This window comes from Curcuma longa, chromosome 2 (genome assembly GCF_044706935.1).
Source record: "Curcuma longa cultivar G26 ecotype Majalengka, Jawa Barat chromosome 2, ITB_CL_G26_1.1, whole genome shotgun sequence".
Lineage (NCBI taxonomy): Eukaryota > Viridiplantae > Streptophyta > Magnoliopsida > Zingiberales > Zingiberaceae > Curcuma > Curcuma longa.
The window spans coordinates 8,995,493-9,018,886 of NC_133862.1; the positions used below are offsets into that span (position 1 = coordinate 8,995,493).

The 23,394-nt window shown below is 38.6% G+C and overlaps 3 protein-coding genes and 1 pseudogene across 3 annotated transcripts; 1 reads left to right on the plus strand and 3 right to left on the minus strand.

Annotated features, from left to right (window-relative positions):
• Nucleotides 1-456: 456 nt before the first annotated feature.
• LOC141821543 (aluminum-activated malate transporter 12-like) lies at nucleotides 457-6,031 on the minus strand (annotated as a pseudogene).
• A 1,563-nt stretch (nucleotides 6,032-7,594) lies between these two features.
• On the minus strand, nucleotides 7,595-10,668 carry LOC141817019 (uncharacterized). The gene is made up of 4 exons (XM_074704724.1): nucleotides 10,585-10,668; nucleotides 10,323-10,478; nucleotides 8,328-8,531; nucleotides 7,595-7,744 (listed from the first exon to the last, which is right to left on the minus strand). Exons 1-4 carry the CDS (start codon nucleotides 10,666-10,668, stop codon nucleotides 7,604-7,606), a joined length of 585 nt encoding a protein of 194 aa, XP_074560825.1. The 3' UTR covers nucleotides 7,595-7,603.
• Nucleotides 10,669-10,782: 114 nt separating this feature from the next.
• LOC141821545 (putative UDP-3-O-acyl-N-acetylglucosamine deacetylase 1, mitochondrial) lies at nucleotides 10,783-14,598 on the plus strand. The gene is made up of 7 exons (XM_074708940.1): nucleotides 10,783-10,836; nucleotides 11,621-11,926; nucleotides 12,705-12,911; nucleotides 13,209-13,307; nucleotides 13,938-14,002; nucleotides 14,250-14,335; nucleotides 14,428-14,598. The coding sequence occupies exons 1-6, from the start codon at nucleotides 10,783-10,785 to the stop codon at nucleotides 14,290-14,292; spliced, it is 774 nt and encodes a 257-aa protein (XP_074565041.1). The 3' UTR covers nucleotides 14,293-14,335; nucleotides 14,428-14,598.
• A 4,991-nt stretch (nucleotides 14,599-19,589) lies between these two features.
• LOC141822293 (hydroxycinnamoyltransferase-like) lies at nucleotides 19,590-21,739 on the minus strand. Its single transcript, XM_074709734.1, has 2 exons — nucleotides 21,323-21,739; nucleotides 19,590-20,480 (listed from the first exon to the last, which is right to left on the minus strand). The coding sequence occupies exons 1-2, from the start codon at nucleotides 21,737-21,739 to the stop codon at nucleotides 19,590-19,592; spliced, it is 1,308 nt and encodes a 435-aa protein (XP_074565835.1).
• Nucleotides 21,740-23,394: the final 1,655 nt, after the last annotated feature.

Below are 23,394 nucleotides of genomic sequence, written 5' to 3' on the forward strand. Positions count from 1 at the left end.
GGAGTGGATCGAGAGCAGAGTAGCAAAAGCAGTAGCGGAGGTTAGAAGCATGAACCTTTATCCGTGTGAGCGCTAAAGGAGAGTAGATGGAATGAGTTTTCCTATGGCACGAATGTTACAAGACCTCCATAAACAAGCTCTTTTCTCACATCAGCGAAGTCGAAGGAGAGCTTCCCGCAAAAGGAAGTAGCCGAGTGGAAGCGAAGTCGAAAGAACCACCCCGAAGATCGTGACGAAGACCTTCCTGAATCTTCTAGGCTCTTTCACTGATCATTTGATGATCCTCCCCATCTCGTCTCACTCTTTCGGACGGCCTGGTGCCAGCCATCATTCCCTTCCCTTGGGCCAAGATAGAGCAGCAAGAAAGAAGAGTCAAATACCAAGGTTAGGAGACCATGCATCGGAGATGGAGAGTCTCTCTACCGATGTGCGAAGAGCAAATGCGGTTCCCTACTTCTAAATATAAGCGAAGTCGGAGACAGCGGGGTACTCTTCTAAGAAGTCTGTCTCCCCATTAGTAATCAAGAAGTCAAGGTTCAAGCTCTGGTGATAGAGAAGACCTCCTAGTAGAAGGAAACGACTGGCTAAGCAGTGCCCGGGAGAAAGAGATAAGCCTCGATTGAAGCGAAGAAAGCTCACGTGGAGGATCCTCCCAAGAAGAAGCCATGCCGTAGCGGGGCACAAACCATTGCACCTTAGAGTAGTGAAGCGGGCTAGTAAGAGGGAAGAGTCCGTGGTAGCTGGCAGAGGAAGACCTCCCTTGAGTTCTAGATCTGGTCCGGCGTCGTCTGCACTTCTTCGCTCCTCATCACTATCAGTCCCTACCAATTATTCTTTCATTAAGAGTCAAGCATCTACTATGTCGGATCTGATTTGGATAGGATCGGATCATTCACGGAGCTCCGACTGTCCGCTCTGCCATCGAGTGTCTGTCTACGTGGTGCTTCCTGTTGCTACTCTGAGCTTGGACTGTGCAGCTGGGCCCATCGACTTCCCTCGAGCAGCGGGCATTCCGGTCCTTCGGGAGGGCTGAGGGCACTGGATTGGGAATAGGCCTCCGCCTTGCCTTCATACCTGTGCTTGTCATGAGTTCAACTATTCGGCTACTTTGTTTGGATAGGAGTCTCTGTCCCGCATGGCACTCATCATCTCATGAGCTCCCGTGACTCCGAAGAAAGGGCTTAGCGAAAAGAAGAAGGTATGAATTGACCAGCCTGGATAAATCCTTCCGAGTCTTACTAGGCTCCTTGCCCTTTGAACAGATCTAAATCAAGTCCCTATCCAAGTTCTTTATGTCAGCCGATCTGATCTCTAGAGTGAGTGGCTGAAGACTCAATGGTCAAAGACAAGGTTCTTTATTAAGACCCAGTGACGCGGAATGCCTAGCACGAACTCATCTACTAGTTGATAGCTCAGTCTTTCACCGATGATATTTGATAGCATTGTGTTCGATCTACCTGGGAAGCAGTCCAAAGAGAGTGAAGGCGAGAGAGGCCCCGCCCATACGCTTTTGGAGCCTATTGTTCCTTATTTGGATGGACATCTTCCCTACATTTGTTCGAATGAGATGTTCGATCCGATGTCGAGAGCGACTTCAAGGAGCGCTTGGCCGACTCTGTTCTGTCTTTCTTGCTTGATATTCTTATTGTCACCGAAAAAGAGTTCTTGATTGATGAATAGTGACGCAGCCCGGCCGAGCCGAAGATAATCTTTCGATCGATTGCTTCATTGGTGAATGAGTAGGACACGTGTGCGACCGAGACCGAATTGAGCATCTTATTGTGCCATTGTTGTCAAAGGTCTCCGGGAAGACTGGGGGCTAGGAGTGAAAGGCTCTTGGGATGCATTCCTCTCGTCGACTGAGCTTTCCCTCCCTACCCATACCTGCCTGAGCGGCGTCACGGGATCTCCAATATTCTAAGGTCGGCTCGCTGGTAGAACCTAATTCAGGGAGTGGATGATATGAATAACAGAAGAGAGCCATAGGATTGCTGTTGATTTCTTTGGATTGCTTCGATAGGTACTGCATTCAATTGCTTCAATTGCGGACTGCTCGTGAGGATTGCAAAGATTTAACTCGCTGTCGATCTCGCTGCGCACCTCGCATCCACATTATATAATAGGCTCAAAGGTGGGCTCTAACATTCCATAGTCGGCGAACCTCTATAGCGACTGATCCTCACCACCGGCTCGTCTTTCCTCGACTGTCTTCTGTCTTTTTAATTAATATAAGTCCCGTCCCGAATGAATGCACCGACCTCCGCCGCACCTCCAATGATTGGCATAGCTTCACTCATGGCTATCATCTCCTTCTCACTGACTGCTTATTTACTGCTACTGCGCGCTCAACTTTGCCCATCCTATTAGAATTAGAATCAGACTCTCCTCAGATTTATTGTAGTATGGCGGCCCTTACTATATATTGGGCCTGAGATCCAATTAGTCGCCGCTCTTCCGGTCGGGTAGAGGCAGCCCACGGAGCGGTAGAGTAGATCAGGCAGGTGAGGAGAGGCAGAGAGGACGACCTATCCCATCCCACTACGCGGTGCTTTGATTTGATATGGTGCTCGGGCAGAGTCAAGCGACAGCGCGATCTCTGCAATCCAGCGAACCTACAAGTCTTCAGGTCAAGGGCAGGGCCCGGGGAGCATAGCTTCGAGAGGACGGTTCCGAAGCCCGAGCTCTCTTCCATTCGCATTGGAAACTTACGCCTTCGTCACCGACTGCGGCTGCCCAAAGCTGATAAGATTAGTGACAACAGCAACATGATTTGAACAAAAGATTTTCACGAAGAGACAAATGAGAACTTATGAAGCGAGTGCATCCAATATAGGCTGGCTGGTCGGCCAAAAAGATAGTCAATCCTTTCTTCTCTCTTATAATATAAGTCAGTTCTGACCGGCTGAGCTACGCGAAATCAAAGCAACTGAACTCTTGCTTCTGGGACTGTCTTCGCTAGGTCTGATCACCCGATGCCCATGCTTTGGATTCGGTTGCCATTGACTCAGATTCCCCGCCTCCGTCACCGACTGCGGCTGCCCTTCCTCGCGTTCCACTTGCTACGTGGGTGAGCTCCACTTCTTTCATCTTCTCCCTTACTATAATTTCTTTATATTTATTTTAGGCAACTGGAATTCAAGCCTTCCCTGGGAGCTAGCTTTTTTCTCTTCTCTTAGTTGATGCTCGCTTTCGTCTGCCCTCTGTCCATTTCCACTAACCCCTCTGCCTCCTAGTCCTCTGCAGATTCGTCTGCTTGCCCATGAAATAATAGAAATGGCCCGATCCCCTAAAATAAATATAAATTCCGAACAAATTTAATTCAAAAGTAATATAATCAAACCAACAAAGATCATTTTAACGGAGCCTTGTCTCTTCTATATATGAGTTTAGTGTTGACCTTCCCCGACTCGTCTTGGAAGGTAGGGATGCGATCAGGTAAGCAAGAAGTGAAAGAAGAGTGGGTACGCGGGCAAATTAACTTAGAAGGGCACTTGAGTTGTTGTCTCTTATATTATACCTCTTTATCAAAAAACTTCTAGTAAAGGTAAGGAAGAACAAAAGTTGTTAAAACAACCTTCCCTTTTACCTGCAGCTTTGGGGTCTTAGGTCTATTGCTTGACGGGAGTAGTAGAGATTAGGGGAAAGCTCTTTCTTTTCTGATCGAAAGATCTTTTTTTGACTCGCTATCGGTTACAACCGGCGGCATTCAAAAGGAAGGTTAAACCATAAGTAATTAGAGCGATGCCCCTTGCTTTGCGTTATATAAGTCACAGTCTTGTAATAGGGCTTTTGAATATCCTAAAATCAAGTAAATTCCGCCCCTAATATAATAATAAGTCGAACGCCTTACTATAATATAACGCGACGTTGAGACGGGGGAATATACGCCCAATGAGAAAGAGTGTAAGATGCCTTCTCTCCGAGCAAGTTCGTTTGCATCCTTTAGGCGAGTAGAGTAGGCCCGTCTTAGAAACAGGGATTTTTAAGAAAGCGGTTGCTTTCGAGGAAAAGCAAGTCTTCTCCGGGTTTACCAGAGAGGAAGATCTAGAGTGCGTTTCTACATTTAAAAATAGACAAGAACTCTTGAATAAGCGCTCCTGTAATAGTGTCAGTCTTTCTACCTTCCCTTACATAGTGCTGCTCCCATGGAAACCTGTAGCAGTGTCTGGAGTGCCTCGGTTCCCAGCTCGCAAAGAGTGCCTGAGATTGCAACCATGTCACCATTTCAGAATCGATGGATTTGGAGCAGCATCTAGAAATAACTGCAGTAACTCACAAGAGTCTCATCACTGGATTTGGAGTCCAGACTGCTCTGTATCCCTTGTAAATTTCATCCTTGGATGACTCGTCTTCCCTGACCGGAGATTTCTGGTCATGGCTCTCAAAGAATTCATGCACACAAGCTGAGAAGCTACAGGTTAGCAGAGTTTCACTAATCATTGTCAGTAATTAGCTAGGAATGTTGCTACCTTCGATAGATCTTGCTAAGACTTCAAGCTTGTGGACTGTGGAATTGTGCAGGTCTTCGCCTGACCAGTTTGGTAAATGAAGAGGCTCATGAAGAGGCAAACGCCGCAGCCGATGGCGATCGTCAACAGACGGTCCCTCGTCAAGTCCAGCACATTCTCCACCCGGAAACTCGATATCGTTATTAGATTGAACGTCAGTAGGAAAATCACTACGCCATACTCGTAGTTCTTCTTTATGTATGGAACAAATCTCAAGTATGTAGCCAGGAATCCTGGTGAGAAAGACTAAGGTGAAGCAGATGTTAGATCATATACAGAAATGTAAAAAGTAATCATTTCTGCTCGAGTGGAGATTTTTTTTTTTTTTTTGTTTACCTACTAGAAATAGACAATCTTAATTAATATAGCATGAAACTCTTTGCCCACTTCTGTGCCACAACTTCGATGAAAGAAAGCGAGGGATGCAGCACACAGTGTGCCAAATCCTCTGTTTAGCCCTTTGCACAAAGTTGCACCTGAAAAATGCAAAAAGAAAGAGAAGAATTAAAGAGAATATATAAATACAGTTCTTGGCCTGATGAAGTCAGTCACCTGCAGTGAACTCGAGCACAACGACCACAGTGATGACAGCCCACATTGCATCTTGTCCGATTCCTTCAAACAATGGCTTCAGGAGGTACAAGCAGGAGACGAATGTCAGTGCTACCCCAACTTTTACAGCATGAATGACTCGTCTCGGATCTTCTCTTCCAACTCGCAAAGCAGTTAGCCATAGTTTAACAGGAAGCCTTGTCGTCTTCCCCAATAGATCCTCTGCGAGTGCCCTGCACCTGTACTTCTTGCCTTTATCTTCCATGGCCATGTTCAGGGAAGAACCACAGAGAAGCTACAGTGCAGAGAAGGCTTATGGAATGCCTTCGGCTTGGCCCAGTGGGTCACTTTAATCATAGAGATCACAGAGGGAGAAAAAAAACTTTGCCTTCCATTCACATGCATCTTGCTTAGGACACAGCTGTACATGAATGAGAGGTATTGTAATCAAAGCATAATCATTAACAGCTAGCAATTAACAACAAGAATTTGGCTAAAATTAGATTTAGAGATTAATGAAAGTTTTAAGAATCGTCTCGTAAGGACATTTTAAGAATACACAGAAGTTTGATTGAGTTTGATGGGTTCATGAGCCCTCTGCGTGTGCAGCTCTCCAACAGCAGATTTTGACTGAAGATGTTGACCTTTGATTATAGTATTATTATAGCTTCACAAGTGCAAAGCGGAGTTGACTCTGGGCTCGATCAGTACCGCGACGAACTTCTCGTGTTGATGTAGTTTCTTTAATTTATTATGCGATTCTGGAGTTTGCAGTTGCTGCTTGGCAGTTTAAGGTCTACAGGTAGAGTGCCACTGATATTAAGGTCAAATACTTACATTCAACCAGCTGTATATGTATTGAAAGAGCACTTCTATCCTTACAAATGGTCGTGGATCGATCGTACGGAGCCACTAAGGTGGTAGATTCCATCTTTTTTAGAAGAAAGAGCACTTCTAGGCTCCTGAGACATAGCTGAATTGGTTACGATGCATCAGATTTACAGAAGAGAGCAAGAGTTCGAATCCGGCGAAGCCAGGCAATACCCTCCTGCGTCGTGTCCAACTGCAGTTTCTCAATTTACCTCCTCACAGATGGTCGTGGGGCCGACCGTGTGGAGCCTGTGAAGGTGGCGGATTCCACCTTAATGCAGAAAAAGAAAGAGCAGTTCTAGGGCATACTAAGTTGGTTATGATAGAGCAGAGTTATAGGATAAAGATTTGAATCTCGATAAAGTTGAGATAATAATCTTCTCCGTCGTAGTCAACTGCAACTTCTCGATTTACCTTCTTACAGATGATCGTGAAACCGATGGGGTGGCGGATTCTACTTTTTACAACAGAAAGGGCACTTCTAAGCTGTGGGGCCAATGGGATGACAGATTCCACTTTTTGCAAAAGAAATGATACACTTCTAAGCCCTGGTGCATTAGTAGACAATTCATCAAGTCGTAAACTTTGATGAATTAACGGATAAATTAATAGACAGTTGACCTATGAACACTAGATTAATAAATCACCCGTTCTCTATGGAACCGGATCAGTCACTCTATAGGTCCCGGAAAAGAATTTAGTACACAATCTTATCTTGTATTATAAAAATTATTTTTATGATTGGAACCCTTGATCTTTAGGTTATACAACAATAATTTTACCATTGTGCTAAGGTTCCCTTTTAGCTTTATGATGGATTGAAGTAAAAAAATCAAAATGAGAAGAAAAAAAACAGTAGATGATTTATTTGCTAGAGTCTAGATTAAATGATTGAATTAGAAAATAATTTTACAAACTTAGTTTGTTCTCCTGGTTTGGAAAAAAATTGTTGGACAATTCAATTGGTTTAGTTTTTAATGTCCTCAATTTGAATCCTTCTATTCCAAAAAGTTGTGATCCAAATATTTTCCGATGGTGTCAAAATATTTCATAAAATAGTATGATAAATGATATCATAGATTAAAATTATGGCAAATTAATTTAGATAAATACTCATACATTTGGAGGGTGTTTGGGGAAATTTTGACATTGTTAAAACTGTTTTATGAAATAATTATAGGAAGAAGAAAATTTAGCAATTTCATTATGATTGATCATCATATAATGTTTGCTGTCTTAATATTATAAAATATTAATTTAGACATAATTAAGAGCTCTAATCTGGATACTTTCCCATGAAAAAAAGAAGACAATCCTTTATCTCCAGATACTTAATTTCTTAAAAAAATAGTTTATAAATCCTATTCGAGATACTCTATAAACTTAAATATCATCAAAAAAAAATTTTGAGAGATCATAAATCAAACTTAACTAAAGAATGTTAACTACTGGAGCATGAACTCTGCAGTCCTAGGTCCAGTTGCATGAACTGTCCTAACTTTAAATTACATTATCAGCTTCTAGATGAAGATTCTGGCAGAAATGACCGTAATGAAACAGAACAATCTAAAAAAATCGTAGAACATATTTTGAATAAATGAATAGAATAAATGAATAAAACAATTTTTTTTTGTTTCCTTTTGGTTAAGTGTTGAAGAGGCAAGTCCAACAGATCAACACCCCAGTAACCTCTTATATCGCCATGAGTTTCCAGGTTTGGACTTCATCTTTTTCTGATGTATTCCGGTGTGAATTTTCTCATCCTTTTCTTGCTGATCACTTGTTGATTCATCCTCCTCTTCTACAATTTCACACTGAAAGGGGAAGAAAAACAGCATCCTTGTCATCGAGCTGAATTTATTTTAATTATTATAAAGATACACTGAATTCTAATCAAAACCATATTACTATTAATATATAAATCAATTAAATTATTTTTATTACATTAATTAATATTCTCTTTAACTTTCTTTATCCCTTATGCACTCCACAGTAACATATTACACTTTTATAGTTATCTAATCTAGTAATGGTCATTAATCTGGTTCATAATTGTTCTTAAATATTAATGTTTTTCTATCTGAATCTTTTTTATACATGTACATGTCATCTCTATTTATTCTTGAATATTAAAATTTTTATCAGAAAAAATATCTATATATTCTCTCTATTATGAGCTTAAGCATACATATATATAGGAGTTAGCAACAAACTTGTTTCAACTTCTAAAATTTAGCTCTAGTATGATATTTATCAAATTAAGAGAAACCAGAAAAAAATGAGCTACTATTCTATTAAAAAGAAAAGAACCAATTAAGCTACCATAAATACAATAAGAACACGAGAGTGGTATCTTTTATAAGATTGCATGTTGACACAGATATCTGATAAGCTTACCTTGGAATTATTCTTATTTCTGAAGGGTTTCCCAAGTACTATTTGCTGGTTGTCCTTTTGTTGTGCAGGAACTATTTCTTGTTTATTGTTAGTGGAAAAAGGTTCTTTACTGCTGGAAATGGAATTGAGCCTTCTGGATGGGTTCCCAACAGAGCTTGCAGTAGATGAGCTTGAGTTGCTACTTGCTTCAATTGCTAATTTTAACTGAGGAAATCAATTGGAAGATGTTGAAGAAGGTAATTACTGAGAAAATCATACAGAAACTAACATCACACCTACCTGAGAACTGAAATATAGTGCAACTCATAATTCGGCAATCATATTTCATAATACACATTTGTAAATGAAAAGGAGAAAATTTTGGTCATTTATTTTAAATTTATTTGAATGAATTATAAGATCAAAGAGGAAATGAAAACATAAGAAATAATTAAAGAAAAGCCTGAATATAGAGATTCACATTTGAGTGTATTTCATTATGCATGTGCTTCTGTGACGGCTCACTACTAGTGGATTTATAATATAGTTGCATTTGCGTGACTGTTACTTGACTGACATATTATCAAAGAAACAGTGATATTTATTTGGCCATTCATAAACATATGAATCTAGAATAAAGAAATTAAATACCACAGAACCAAACATCCACTCAGTATTGTTGTCTAAGGATAACGAAACAATTGAAAAAAGGACAAAACAATACCACAACTTACTCAAGTGACAAGTTCATATGAATGCAGAATAATAAATATATAAGCAGTTTACTTTTTAAATTCACATTCAATAACACTAATCGGATATTATTTTTTGGGGGGTTAAATGGTTGGAAGTAATTAATTCTAAGAAAGTACTGTTTAAACAAGCCAAGGCCCATTCACTCAAGATCAAGTAAAGGAAGCATTCACCACATGCGGCTTGTCCATAGGACTCCTAAAGCCACAAAGCACAGTATCATGTTTGCAATTTTTTATGATTCTATTAAATGAGTGCACCTAAGTCTACTTAACTCGTATACTAACATCTACTAAACAAATACATCTTGGAATATATATACTATATACCATCAACTAAAGTAATGCATTTTGGAATATAGAACCAATGCACCCTCAATCTAAGTAAATGTCGTTTAATATATAAGTCTGCAAAGTTAATATACACAATGTTTCAAAAACATGTGTAATTAAGCCGTATGTGATTGACTGACTGCATAGCACATTTATAATCTAAGAAGTTACTACTATTATTAAAATAGTTAAAAATATATTTAGATTGATATCTAAAAATATTTGTCATATTTAAAATAAGTATTTAAGTTAACATTTACAAGTTATAAGCTACTAACTAAAGTAACTTTAGTTGAGTTTAAATTGGTTTGAATGAACAAATAAAGCTTTTAATTGCATAGGCAAATTTACCATATGTAACCATCTGCGTTCACTATACGACTCACTTTAAAATTTACCTAGCAGGGCCACATATGATGCTTAAGCTGGGGTCTTTTAAACACACAGGTGCAAATACATCTACTAAATCATTACACCTACATCTACTTAAGTTTGTGTAGTTTAAAATATAGATGGTAAGATACCTGTCTAGAATCATACTTGCAGAATGTATATGAGCATACTAAATTAGTATACCTACATTTATAAACTAGTGCACTTTATAATAATGTATCTACAGTCAAGTAAAATACTCATTTTTAGACCATTTTTGCTTTAGTATTCTCTCTGGATAAAATGTCAAGTGCTGAAAGATACTTTTCACCAGACTGTGAGTCAAAGGAGTTTTCATCGAAGTTTGGCGTCATTCTTGTTGTGTTTAAGAGAACTCAACATCATAAATAGGAATAACAATTGTATCACCCTAGAATAATTACTGAGATCTGCAAAAGGAATCTTATTATGCTGATCGAAAGCAGGATATAATAAATCCGGAGCATTTGATCAAAGTTAAAAGATATAAATGATTTTACGAATTAATGCAAAATCCTACCTGTGCCAGTCGTTGCTCGAGCTGAGAGACACGATCCAAAACCTCTCCTTTCTCACGGGTTGCTTCGACGGGCAGATCGGGCAGAAAACATTGCCTCTCCGTGCCGCCGCTCGACGTCGTCTTCGACAGCTTTTGCCGCCCCTCCATTAGTTTCACCTGACGTGTTTACATCGCCGAGGCCGATTTCAATGACTAGGCAGAGATTAAGAGGCGGGGAGATGATGAAGACGAGATGCAAGTTCGATCGATTAAGCAAGAGTACCAAGGATTCATCCAGCCTCTCCAATCTGGAACGCAGGTCCGTGAAGGATTGCCGCCGCCCGTCGCCGTGCGAATATTCTCCCATCGTCGTCGGACCAGCAGCGAGCGATCGGGATTCGGGCGGGTGTTGGGGTTTTGGAGCCGTTTGTTTGGTGCCGATGGATGAGATGACGTGGTTGTGTTGTCGTGAGCTCCGTCGATGGCGGCAGCTGATTCGCTCCTTGATCGTGGGCTGAAACCGACCGGGCTCACGGCCCATCAGTGGCCTCTGGGCCCACCCTCGTCTTGTCATTGTGATTTGGGTTCTATCATTAAGTAAATAGATAAACTGAATTATATACATATATATATGATTATTTTTTAAAAAATTAAAATGATATTTAAAATAATTAAATTATGAGAAGATAAATAATTGATAATATTTCATGTTCATAAGTGTGTTTCATATGAAAAGAGCAGTCCGATTGATAACAGGGCGTATGGGCTGCTTTATGTAGTATAGACTTCCTTTAACTGCACCTCTAAGTAGTTCTGTTTTCATAGCTCGATCCTTAACAACACAGAACATCAGGTGAAATTCAAAATAAACATCATTATCAGTTGTAAAATGAGCAACACTGTCATATTTGAGAATTATTATTATTATTTTTTATTGATGTGAACTAAATTAAATTAATTTGGTTTGGATTATGACACTACAAGAAAAATAATTTTAGAAGGCACTATGAGGCATTTTAGTTAAAATGCATCAATACTTAATTTTTGAGGCACTTAAAATTTGAGTGGCATTTTTATAATAAAATCAAGAGAATTATAATTTTTTTATTTTTCTTTTCTTTTACCTTTTCCCCCTCTTCTACTTCACAGAACCCTTTATTCGACCTTACCGTAATCAACCCAGAACGGCTCTTCGTTCGAAATCGAAGTCTTTTCCTCCTGCTGCGTCACGATCCATCGCCGAAATCGCGGAAGCCCTAAACTCAGAGGTCGCCCTTCCGATCGAACTCGCGGAAGAATGAACTTTTGCTGGATCACAGTCGGGACGGACCCAGCAAACCCTTGCATCGTCGGTGACCAGATCGGGGACGGCGCTTCACTCCGGTAACTTCACCACGGTCCGTCTGATCCCGGCCGCCGGGAAGGGAAGGTACTTCGTTGTCAGAAATTTGCATTCCCGAAAGGGTACCAGGATACCTGCCTCGATCGACCATGTCGTCAGCTCTGCCCTCTGCACCACGCTATGCCGCGATGGAGTGAGAGTGCGCACTGTTGAGCATCTCCTGTCTGCGCTGGAGGCCTGCGGGGTCGATAACTGTTGGATTGAGATCGATGGCGGTGAGGAGGTATTGAGTTCCACCATTTCGCATAGTCTGCTATCTATGATAATCCTAGGAGATCATCACTACTTGCTAAGTCAAAGGGCTAGTTAGCGGATTCATTAACTAAGTCTTGGTAGGCTTCTATACAATTCCAATACGTTTTACTATGACATCCCCTCACACCTTCAATATGTTTTAAAATGACAATAAATTATGAATATCACTAATAGATTTTATAGTTACCCTAGATGACTTGATTAATGTTGAAGGCGTGAGGGATAGAGGGATACTAGAGTAAATTTTAGGTAACATAATTGAAAGTAGTTTAAGATATCTGAATATTATTAAAGATATAGTATTGCAAAGGGTTCAATGGAAGGATAATCCATAAAGTCTATCCCAAATAGGTGGGACATGACTTCATTATGAGGATGGCATATCATATGAGGACTACGTTTTACTATGATCAATCAATCATAGGAATTTAAATAAAAACAAATGTGTATGATCTATCAGACTATCTTATGTATGCTATCTGGTTAAATATATCAAGAAAATGTTTATTAAATGGTTACTTTTTGTTTCTTGACATTGCATTCCTACATTGTACCATGGGATTGTTTGTAAAGAAACAATTGCACTTTGCTGTTTATTCTTGAGATGTATTTTTGCTGCTCCCTTTATCTTTTTCCTATTTATGTAGTCTAATGCCAAGATAGTTTCGGGAGGCATAGTTGAACTTATTTCAACTAACTCAAAATTTCTTAAGGAGATTGTCATTGACTGGTTTACTAATAAGCAGGTTCCTTTGTTAGATGGATCAGCTAAGCAATGGGTGGAGGCAATAAAAGAAGCTGGGTTGTATGTTGCCAATGATCACAATGGCTGCAGTTTGGAAAAACTGGTACCAAAACTCCACGAACCACTTTATCTTTGGCACAGGAATTCTTTCTTGATTGCCTTTCCTTCTCCAAAAATCTACATCACATATGGAATAGATTTTTCCAAGGTATTGTTTGCATTTACCTCTCTGGTTTATTTTCATCTTCATCTTTCTCGAGGTTCTCTTGCATCACTACATTATTGTGATCTTTATCGCTAGATTTGAAAACCCCCCACCCATCTGAAGTTCATTTCGCACATTTAGTGCTTATATGATATAAGCTAGCTGAGATACAAACCTAGTTGAATGGTTCAGGCAAGATAAAGTTTTTGCCAGCTGTTCAAGAATTTGCGGATCGACAAAATGGGGCATGGGAAATATGATTATGTTCTATGAACTGACTCATGTTTGCATGATTAACAGATACCAGCAATTGCCACCCAATGGTTTTCTTCTTTCGTTGATGAATCTATATACTGTGAAGAAATAGCTTCTGCAAGGACATTTTGCGTCTATGAAGAGGTTTGCCTAATTCTCAATTTGCCAATATTCATTTTCTTTTGCACTTGTTTTCTATGAACAAAATAAACATAGTTTAAATATCCATGATTTTTTTTACTAGAATTTTTTTTTCACACTGTTCAACAATGGATAGGTAATACTTTTGTCATCTAACTAAGACTGAATTCAGGAAAGTTTTAAATGTCAGCGACTAAAACTAGATGCACCTCATCAGGAGTCGGTTGATGTTCCTTCCAGGAAAGTTCTGAAAACCAAAATATAAGAAATATAATAAGAAGTTAATAAAACAATAATTGAAAAGATTCTGAACAACTACTTACAGAGAAATATAATTGAAAAGTTCTGAACAACTACTTACAGAGAAGGCGGTGGCATGGTAAGAGTATGAGATTGTGTTTGGTGAGTCCAATGTCACTGGAGCATATGGAGTCAATGGTCTTGTCACTATATAATTTCCTTCCTCTGCCTTCCTTTAATTGAAAAGATTTGCCATCACTAAATAACTTTAATCACTCATGCTTTTATTTTGTGTAGTCATAGCCACTAATATATTAGTATTAGTTACTAATTTCTTCATTTTGATATGTGCACATTTCTTCAAAATCAATAATAATGAAAGATGGGCTGCAGGTTGAGGGAATGCACCGAGCTGGGCTAATTAAGGGTGGATCAGTTGATAATGCTATTGTTTGCAGGTGAAGTCTCCCCTTATGTTCTGGCGTATCTTCAAAAGCTTAAACTGAAGAATGTATGATATTTCCTTTTAGATCATTAATCATTTTCGAGAGATAATTATTTTAGTTGATAATGCTATTGTTTGCATGTGATGCTTAACTCTGATTTTCCTTATTTTAGTTACTATTAAATGATTGCATTAGTTGCAACTTGCAATGGGAAAAAAAAATTGAAAGAATGATGTAATCTTCGTTTTTCCCCAAACAGCTGCAATGAATTGCTTGAGGAGGAAAAATTCTTACAAAAGTAGAACAATGCAGCTTGAGGTTTTCCAATCGCTCATTCACAATCAGGTAGAGAAATGCTTAGTCTTCCGATTTCCAAGTTCTAGCTATGAAAATTCAAGAATTTTAATCATAATTTATGTTCTATCTTGTTCTTGTAGGAGCAAAGCTCAAGAACAAGAGACAACAAACACTCATCTGAAGAGCAGCTGTTCATGGAAACTGAGACTGACTTGCTGATTCTACTTGTTCATAGATATCATAACTACACCAATTGGTCGATATTTGAGCAAATGCTCTCCAACTTGTTCTAAACTAAATACCCTGTAAAGTATGTTAATGTGTGTATAACTTTTGAAATTACATAATTCTTAATCGAGTTGATATAGTTACGTTTGTCATGTCTCAACATCTGACACTTTTTCATGCCTCAAAATGAAATTTAAAAGACATAATAAAACGCCTCAACATATAGCAGATGAGACACTTTTTCATGCCTCAAAAGAAAATTTAAAAGGCATAATAAAACGCCTCAACATATGATAGACGAGGCACTGTTTTGTGCCTCAAAAGAAAATTTAAGAGGCATAATAAAACGCCTCAACATATGATAGATGAGACACTGTTTTGTGCCTCAAAATGTAATTTAAGAGGCATAATAAAACGCCTCAACATATGATATATGAGACACTATTTGTGCCTCAACATGTAATTTAAGAGGCACAATAAATTGCCTCAATATATGACAGGTGAGGCACTATTTTTGTGCCTCAAAATGAAATTTATGAGACAAAATAAAACGTCTCAACATATAGCAGATGAGGCACTTTTGGATGCCTTAAAATGAACTTTAAAAGGCACAATAAAATGCCTCAACATATAGCAGATGAGGCGCTAGTATTTGTTGTGACACCCGCTTGTACGACATTTTATCCTAATGCCTCATCAAAGTGTCACAATATAAATCTATTGAGGCACTTTTTGAGCGCCCCAACATACAATTTTTGTTGTAGTGTGATGGAAGCGAGTTGTGATAAATTGGAATAGATTAGAAATTTCGTCTCGAGAAGACGAAACAAACAAAACTAGTTTGCCACCGTTGCTCTGCCCCGCCTCTGTCCGAAGCCGCTGCCGTCGCGTGGAGACACTGCGCAACGCCCGACCGCCCAATCACCGGCGATTGCTGTCGGCCAGATCGCCGCCGGCAAGATCCGACGTCGCCCCGCTTCTCGTGTGAAGAAGGCGCCTCATCGCCGGCCAGACGCCGAACCTCTGCTGCCAACAAATATCACGTAAATATGGTTTATTAATTAGTTAATTAGATTATAGTTAGTTAGTTAATTAATTAAGGTTGATATGATTAAACAAATAGTATTCGATTTAATTAAAAGAATTAATCTAGTTTAATTAGAGTATTAATCTGTTTAATTACATATTAATCAGTTTAATAATTAGTTAATTAGTTAATAGTTAGTAATTAGTTATGCTTTAATGGATAACATGATTAAAAGTGATCGATTAAGGTTAGTTAATTTATGCGGTGATAAGTATAGATAGATTTATTAATTAAGGTTATTAATTGATTTAATTAGTGGAGTTAAGTAATTAATTTACGGAGTTAATTATTAGTTAATTTGATATTGATTAAGAGGTAATTAAAGAGGGATTCATTTCATAGGTTAATTTGGTTAGCGGTTTGACTAATAAATGAGGAGTTGATTTGGAATAGGATTAACTTAGATTAACGGGAGTGTAATTGAGTTAGATTAACCTTAGAAGCAATTAGGATTTTCTTTAATATTTAGTAGTGCTGTATTTGTAAATTTCAGGACATTGATTGGTACGGGAGATTCTTAGTGCAACGCTTCGTCAATCAAGAGGGTATCTTCTATCTTTGGACTCTTAATTTTCCTGTGCATGAATAAATAAATATTAAATTGATATATGTATATTTGTATGTGTATAATCGTTTTAAAAGGGGATTAAAATGACCTTTAAAATATTGAAATAGGGTTAATATAATTAAATTATTAAAGGGTAAATAATTGATTTATTTCCTGTTCGCACATGGGTTCATCTGGGGGATTTAAAATGGGAAAGGGTGTTTTTCAAAATTCAAATAGATATTCTCATTTACTCTGCTATTGATACTTGTCTTTTTATACTGCTTGACCTTTTATTTCTTATTTTGTTGATATTACATCTGGTTGATACTTGTCCTTACCTGCAAATCTGATTGTGATACCTAAATGAATGAATATGTTTGATTTGATTTGAGTTGGTCATTTAGACCAAGTAGAGAAGATATCTATTGAGAATGTAACCCTTATGGTAATAAATGATGAAAAAGGGTATAACGCAAAAGAAAATAATAAATATTAAAAGGTGTTAACTATGAGCCTAGTTTTTATACCAGAGTTTACCAGAGTACTGGACCATACATCAAAGAGTGGTGCGAGACGTAGTCCTCGGTCCAGAGCACTTGACCGGCCACATATCGTTGTGGTAGAGCGGAGGCCACGGTCAGTGTTTATTTGTCTTCCACCGGTGAGGGCTAGAGAGAAAGCCCGTACGTTAGATAACGTATGCGACAATATATCCTGAAGAGGCGCCGTTAGCCTAGATTATGAGATTTTATTATTTTTCTACTCTGATGATATTGGCTCCTGTTATATTGTTATACACCTGTTGACACTGATGATAGAAATTATTCACGATGAGATTATATTAATGATAATGGGATATGATATGATTAAACAATCAAGATTGATAATACAACATATTATATAAATGGAGAATTTAAAAAGAATTTAAGAATGACATTGAAGAACTATGATCTACTCTCTTTTCCTGGGCTTCTTAAACAAGATTAAATTCATGCACATCTTTCCTGATTACCCACTTAGCCTTTGGCTAACTGTCTACATTCTTTGACTTCTAGTTGCAGGTACAGGTTAGTAGATAAGGACATCGAAGCTTGGAGTTCTGCCGGACTGCCCCCATTTCACTGCAAGGCGAAATCGGTTTTCTTTCGTATGTTTTGATTTGGATTTTTTTGGTTGTGTGGTTTAAGGAATTGTCAAGGATACTGGGAGGTGTTGCCGAAATTTTTCGGACTGCCTCTCGGGTCGTGACAAACACTTTGCAAATTTTTGGTAATAGCAAAAACATATAGAATATTACGTAATTGCAACACTTTGTCATTGCTGAGGATTGCAGACTTCCCAATGTTAGATATCGAAATAGTCTTGTCACAAGATTAGCAATAAGATGATCTGTAGCACCTGAATCTGGATATATACCAAGTATGGTCAGAAACTATTTCTGTTTCAGCTATTAGTGTAATCGGTGATGCTGATAGATAATAGTTTTGGTCAAAACGCCTGAGTACAGGAGTGACCTGTGATCATTAGAGGATGAAATTCCTCAAGTCTAATTTGATCAGAATCAGTTGTGAGAAGTTGGGCAGAGTGGCAATGATTGTTTGTTCAGCCATTTGGCTTGAAGCTCTGATACCAAGATAGAAGAGAAAAAGAAGAGCAAGGAACTAGAACAGATTGAAGTGTTTTGTATTCCTTAATTTTGATTTGTGTACACTGTCAATATTTATAAGGGAAAAAATTGAATATAAATGATACCGATTCTTGAGTTAAGTCAGCGTCATGAGTTAATGTTAGAAAGATCCATTTGAAGGACTGAAGGCAATCCAACTAATTGATTAATATTGTAGGTAGCTAGCAATGAATTAGTTAATGCAGTAGTCTTGTGTTCTGACATTCCAGACAAAACTCTCATTTAAAGCTAGCCTTTTCGATCATCATGACACAACGTGAGAAATAAATAAGGAGGCAGAATAATTCAGATAATTATGACGAGGGAATTGATGGGAGGTCTAAATTAGGTGAAAACGGCTTGAATACTTCATGGTAGGTCCTATATATGTCTTTCGATCATATATATACCTGTACTAATCCTAACTTATTTGTATAGGTTTCAAAGTTTTCATTATATTTAATTTTAAAATAAAAGTATTGGTGGTCTTTTATGCTATATATGTATTTAAGATTGAAATCTCAGAAAAAGATGACAGCTTATCCTATATATGTGATCCCGTTTGAGATTGAGGAACGGGTCTAACTCCTACGGGATCACCTTTTGTTGATTTTGGTTGAGTTAGCTGCAACTAGATCAGGATTCTTTAAATGGATCGTCTTCCACCGAGTCCGGTCTTAGCGAATTTGTCTTTCGTGGGCTGTTTTTTAACAAAAAAAACATTTGAACTATAACAGAATTCACCGCATATTTTTCTATTTTTATACTTCCCTCCCTCCCTCGCCCCCACGCACCTTTGGATGACCCCTAGGCTAAAGCTTGGGTAAAGATATATGTGGCTTCGCCATTAGCTTGGCTCCTCCGATGTCCAAGTTAGAATAGGAGAATAGAGTGGAGAACAAGACGGAGAATAGTAGAAGTCGAGTAGTTTTTAAGTCGAATTGTGCATATCTTCTTTCTATTACCAGAGTTATTACCTTATATAGAAAAAGAAGAAGAAAAGATGTTTCTTCCGGACGATTGTAGATTTTTGAGAGGCTGCATAGCATAACCAGCATGTGTAATTCTGCAAACTTTCATCATTTGCAATCAACATTTACTTTCTTGCATTTGTAATTGATACTCATTACTATTGACAGCTGGAATTCTTGACTTAATGTCCATCCGCAATGGATGCGACTATAACTCATTCCAATTTAACCTTGATAATTTGTTATACAAATTTGACTGGGACAAAGTTATTCTAAGTATTGTTGAACTCATCATAAGCATTAACAAGTTCCTCATAATCCATAACAAAGTCAACTTTGTTGATTTCCCCATAATCCACGTCGAGCTCTTCCAAAGTTATCACGACCCAACCCGTCTCTTAATCCAAACACAATTAAATCTCTAAATGACTCAAATCTATAATGATCAAGTTAATGACATGTCATGCGGAGTCCATATTGACTAAGTCAAATAATGTATTACATGGAGTCTATGTTGACTTTGACTGCGTCAAGAACCTCCATTCAACTCCCCATCACTATATATACTTGGTCTAGCTAGGGAATGTCAAATTGATTATAAATATTTACAAATATGGAAGAGAATTGAATATTGCAAATCCAACTTAATATTAGAACACATACTCCAAATTAATTAATGTTTGCATGGATACATTATACATATCAGAAATTTAAATAACTGACTTAATATTAAACATGACAATTTCAAATCATAACTAAAAATAACATACATAGATGATCTAATATGATCAAATTAAGTCTTAAATATCATAGATGAGCTTTTGGAATTTCAACATGTGATCAGGCTGCAAGGAGATGGCCAGCGAGAGGCCACCATCTCCGGCGGCGCTTGGCAGGACGAACGACTGACCTTCGTAGGCGATGCGGGCTGGACCCATGAAAATTGGCCGGCCCCACCCGAAGTCTGCAGCGTGGATTGGCATACGCGCCCAGCTGTTGAAGTTGAGGGATGGGCATCTGAAAGTGTGAGGGCCCCTCACTAGAGCCTTCACATTTGGCTGCATTTCCAGGTAGTCCAATGCCGACTGCAAGTAGGTGGCGTCCATCCTCACCAAAGCCTTCTGGATCATCTTGGCCGCCGGGGAAGGACCGCCCTCCGGAGAGGTCACCTCCCCTGCTGCTAGGATGACCGCGTTCATGAAGACCCCGTTCCCAAAGTAGCCTTGCGGAAGTGGTGGCTGCACTCGGTGTCTCCCGTCGGTTGGAATATACATCTTGGTCATCTGGTCGGGCGGGAGGTCGCGCGCTATGCACGCGCAGCGCCACACGTGGGCCGCGAGGAGGACGAACGTGCTGTAGCTGCCACCCGGGGGAGCTTTGGCCTTGAGGAGGTTAAGCTGCTCCTGGGTGAACTTGAAGATGCCGACAGCAGCGGCAGGGCTTGGGACTTGGGCAGCAGAGGTAGTACTGTTCATGGAAGGAGGGGGATGGTGCTCGATGTGAGTAAAAGTAGGGTTGGGTGGGTCGCGAGGGCGGAGGAGGGTCCGGTCGATGACTGGCTGGACGGAGATGCCAAGGCCGCGGGCAACGTCGGACCAGGAGTTTATCAAGTGAATGCCAGAGACGCCGTCGACGGCGTGGTGCTGCGTGCCGACGCCCAAGGCTGCACCACCGCACTTGAAGTGCGTTACCTGTGTGAATGCATGCATCGATTAGATCTTTTTTGAAAATTAACATTCATATTTTTAAAAAAAAATTAATAAACAAATTAAAATTAAAAAACATTCATATTTTTAATCCACAGTTTACCAACCCACCTTCATTCATTCATAAAAATAAGATGACACTACCTCAAGTATGATTAATTTAGTCTTGTTTAATTTCTTACACTTTAGGTAAGTTTGAGTTGTACTCATAAGAGTCCCAAAGTATATTACGATGGAGCAGAATTACTGAAGTGGGCAAGAATCAAATCATGGCGAAGCTGAGACAATGTTCTCCACTGTCTTGGCCAATTATAGCTTTTTGATTTACTTTCTCACAAATGATCGTGGAATCGACCCTGTGAGATCACTGGGTGGCAGATTTCATCTTGAATAAGAGTCAAATCAAATATTAAAAATCCATATATGTGATTTTTTTTTTGTCATGTAACACTACTTAATTAGTTGCTTGATCTAAACAAAATTTAGATACTATTATAGATATAAGAAACATTAGAAGATCAAGCTAGCTATGGCCACTAATAAAATAAGTATTTTATTTATCATATTTTTAAATTTTTATTGCATATTAGGAAATTTCATATCTTTACAATATACATTTAAATTTCACAAAAAATAAGATTTAGAATCGTATCTATATATATAAAAAAGGGAAAAATATTGACACACTATGTTTACATTTTTCTACCATAAATTTATCCAAATGTAAGATCTATTTTTTTTAGTTATTTTCATTTGGATACGTAGGTCTTTCTTAAACTTGACTGAAACAATTAAGTCATCAAATGGGGTTATAAATACGCATGCACCTGGAGGAGCAAGAGCGGGATGGTGGAGATGCCATCGGCGTAGTCTGCATTTGGCTTCGGGACGAGCTGCTCCACCTCCCCGGTGGGTGCGAAGTCGCCGAAGTCGTCCACCGTCGCCTCCGCATCAGCCTCCACAAACAGCACCCCCTCGCCGTTGCAGTCGATCACGACCCGACCGTCCTCGCCGCGCGCCAGACGCCCGGCCATGGGATAGAAGGGCACCAGCACCCGGGCCAGCGCGTCCCGCAGCACCGCCGCGTCAAAGAAGTTGGCCGACCCATCCGGCCGGTAGAAGTAGACGCTCATCGTGTGGTGATGCGGCACCACCAGATCCAGGCTGGAGAGCCACAGCCGTCGCTGCGGCGTCGCTTCCGCCGGCTGCACCATCATCGACCGACGCACGTTGATCACAACCATGGCTTCCTACTGCAAATCAAATTAATTAATGTCAGCGTACGTGTGGTTCAGTCGTCACCACCAAAAATGCAGACTAATCTCCCTTAATATATGTTTCTAACAAGCCAAAATTCTCGATTCCAGTCAAAGAATAAATCGGAGTAATCATGAAAATTCCAAATTATGTAATCTGAGTTGAAATCTATTAGAAAACAAGGAAAACAGTATATGATCAATTTCCCATATATATAAACCAAGCAGCAATCTCCAAACTGAAGGATAAAAGGCGAATACAGTAAAGAATTGTGCCCCTCCAAAGCTTCAGGAACTGGAATTACAAGAACAAGAATTGGGCGAAGCAACCTGTGCCACAGTGAGCGTCATATAGCCAAAACATATAATTGGAGCTTTAAAGTTCGCTGCGGGTGGTTGGTGGAAGGACTCCATGACCCGCTGGCTGGATACAGAAGGCAAGCGATCGAAAAGAAAAAAAGAAAAAGATGAAAAAAAAAATCAGTGATGGAAAAGAAAAAGAGAGAAATACAGACAGGAAAGGACGAGATAAAATAAAGATGCAATGAATACTCCGGTCCCACATGATGTGTTTTACGATTAGTTATGAAGAGGTAAATTGAGAAATTTACTCAGTTTTGTCGAAATTATAATTCTTGTCCTCTTCTACAAGTCTGTTCTGGTAATTGATCATATTGCAATATTTTAGGTAGTAATTAATGAATTAGGATTTTCTATATATCTTATATCAATTGTGGGATAGCTTTATTGAAGTAGAAAACGATCGAATTTTGATGAAGTCGAAATAATGTTTTACTTTGTAATGATCAATTATTTTGATGAAGTCGAATTTTTTTCATGAGATCGATTAGCTAAGAAATTGTAAATTTCACTTTTTTACTTAAAGCCTATTGTTTCACAAGTGGTTTTTCTTCTAAGTACCTCCCACATGCATGCACATGCAAGAGTAGAGAACGACAGATGCTATGCCCTATCTTTAAGGGTGAGTATTCGATTAAAATTGAATTGAACTGAATCGAATTTATCGAAAACTGAATAAATCAATTTTTTTCGAACCGACCGAACTGACCGAATTTTTCAATAAAAACTAAACAAACTGAACCAATATTTTATTGATTAATTCGGTTTTCGACCGAATTAACCAAATTTTTTTTAAATATTATAAAAATTTTACTAATGAATTAGGGATTTATATAAATTTATTTACTTAAAATTTATAAATTATTTTTCTAATTTAATTAATTCGGTTAATTTGATTTAACTGAATAAGAAATTTTAAAATCGAAATCGAACCAAATTAATCGAATTAATTGATTTTTTTTAAAAAATAACCGAACTTCTGAAATAATCGAATCAAATTTTTAATTTAATTTGATTTGATCAATTTATTTAATTTAATCAAATTTATACTCATCCCTACCTATCTTTCTACCAGCGGTGTATCACCCGCGCTTACTCTTACTCAGAAACCTTCTTCCCATCACCGCACAAAAAATTAAATCAAAGTGAACAAATAAAAGTAATTGATATGGCACGTAGTAATTAATGAATTACCGAATCAGCACGCCCTAGCTACTTACACCCATGTTTTACAGGTGGTTTATCTTCCCGCATACATGGGACCCGCGCAGGAGCAGAGAAAT

Bases quoted from the DNA above. Each gene is read 5' to 3' on its own strand.
- LOC141817019 (XM_074704724.1), bottom strand. From the start codon at position 10,668: ATGGGAGAATATTCGCACGGCGACGGGCGGCGGCAATCCTTCACGGAC. The intron at 10,479-10,584 runs GTACTCTTGCTT...TAAACACGTCAG, and splicing joins AGAGGCTGGATGAATCCTTG to GTGAAACTAATGGAGGGGCG. The intron at 7,745-8,327 runs GTAAGCTTATCA...TTCCCCTTTCAG, and splicing joins GAAATAAGAATAATTCCAAG to TGTGAAATTGTAGAAGAGGA.
- LOC141821545 (XM_074708940.1), top strand. From the start codon at position 10,783: ATGGCGGCAGCTGATTCGCTCCTTGATCGTGGGCTGAAACCGACCGGG. The intron at 13,308-13,937 runs GTTTGCCTAATT...GATGGGCTGCAG, and splicing joins CATTTTGCGTCTATGAAGAG to GTTGAGGGAATGCACCGAGC. The intron at 14,003-14,249 runs GTGAAGTCTCCC...TTCCCCAAACAG, and splicing joins GATAATGCTATTGTTTGCAG to CTGCAATGAATTGCTTGAGG.
- LOC141822293 (XM_074709734.1), bottom strand. From the start codon at position 21,739: ATGGTTGTGATCAACGTGCGTCGGTCGATGATGGTGCAGCCGGCGGAA. The intron at 20,481-21,322 runs GTGCATGCGTAT...GCATTCACACAG, and splicing joins TCCCGCTCTTGCTCCTCCAG to GTAACGCACTTCAAGTGCGG.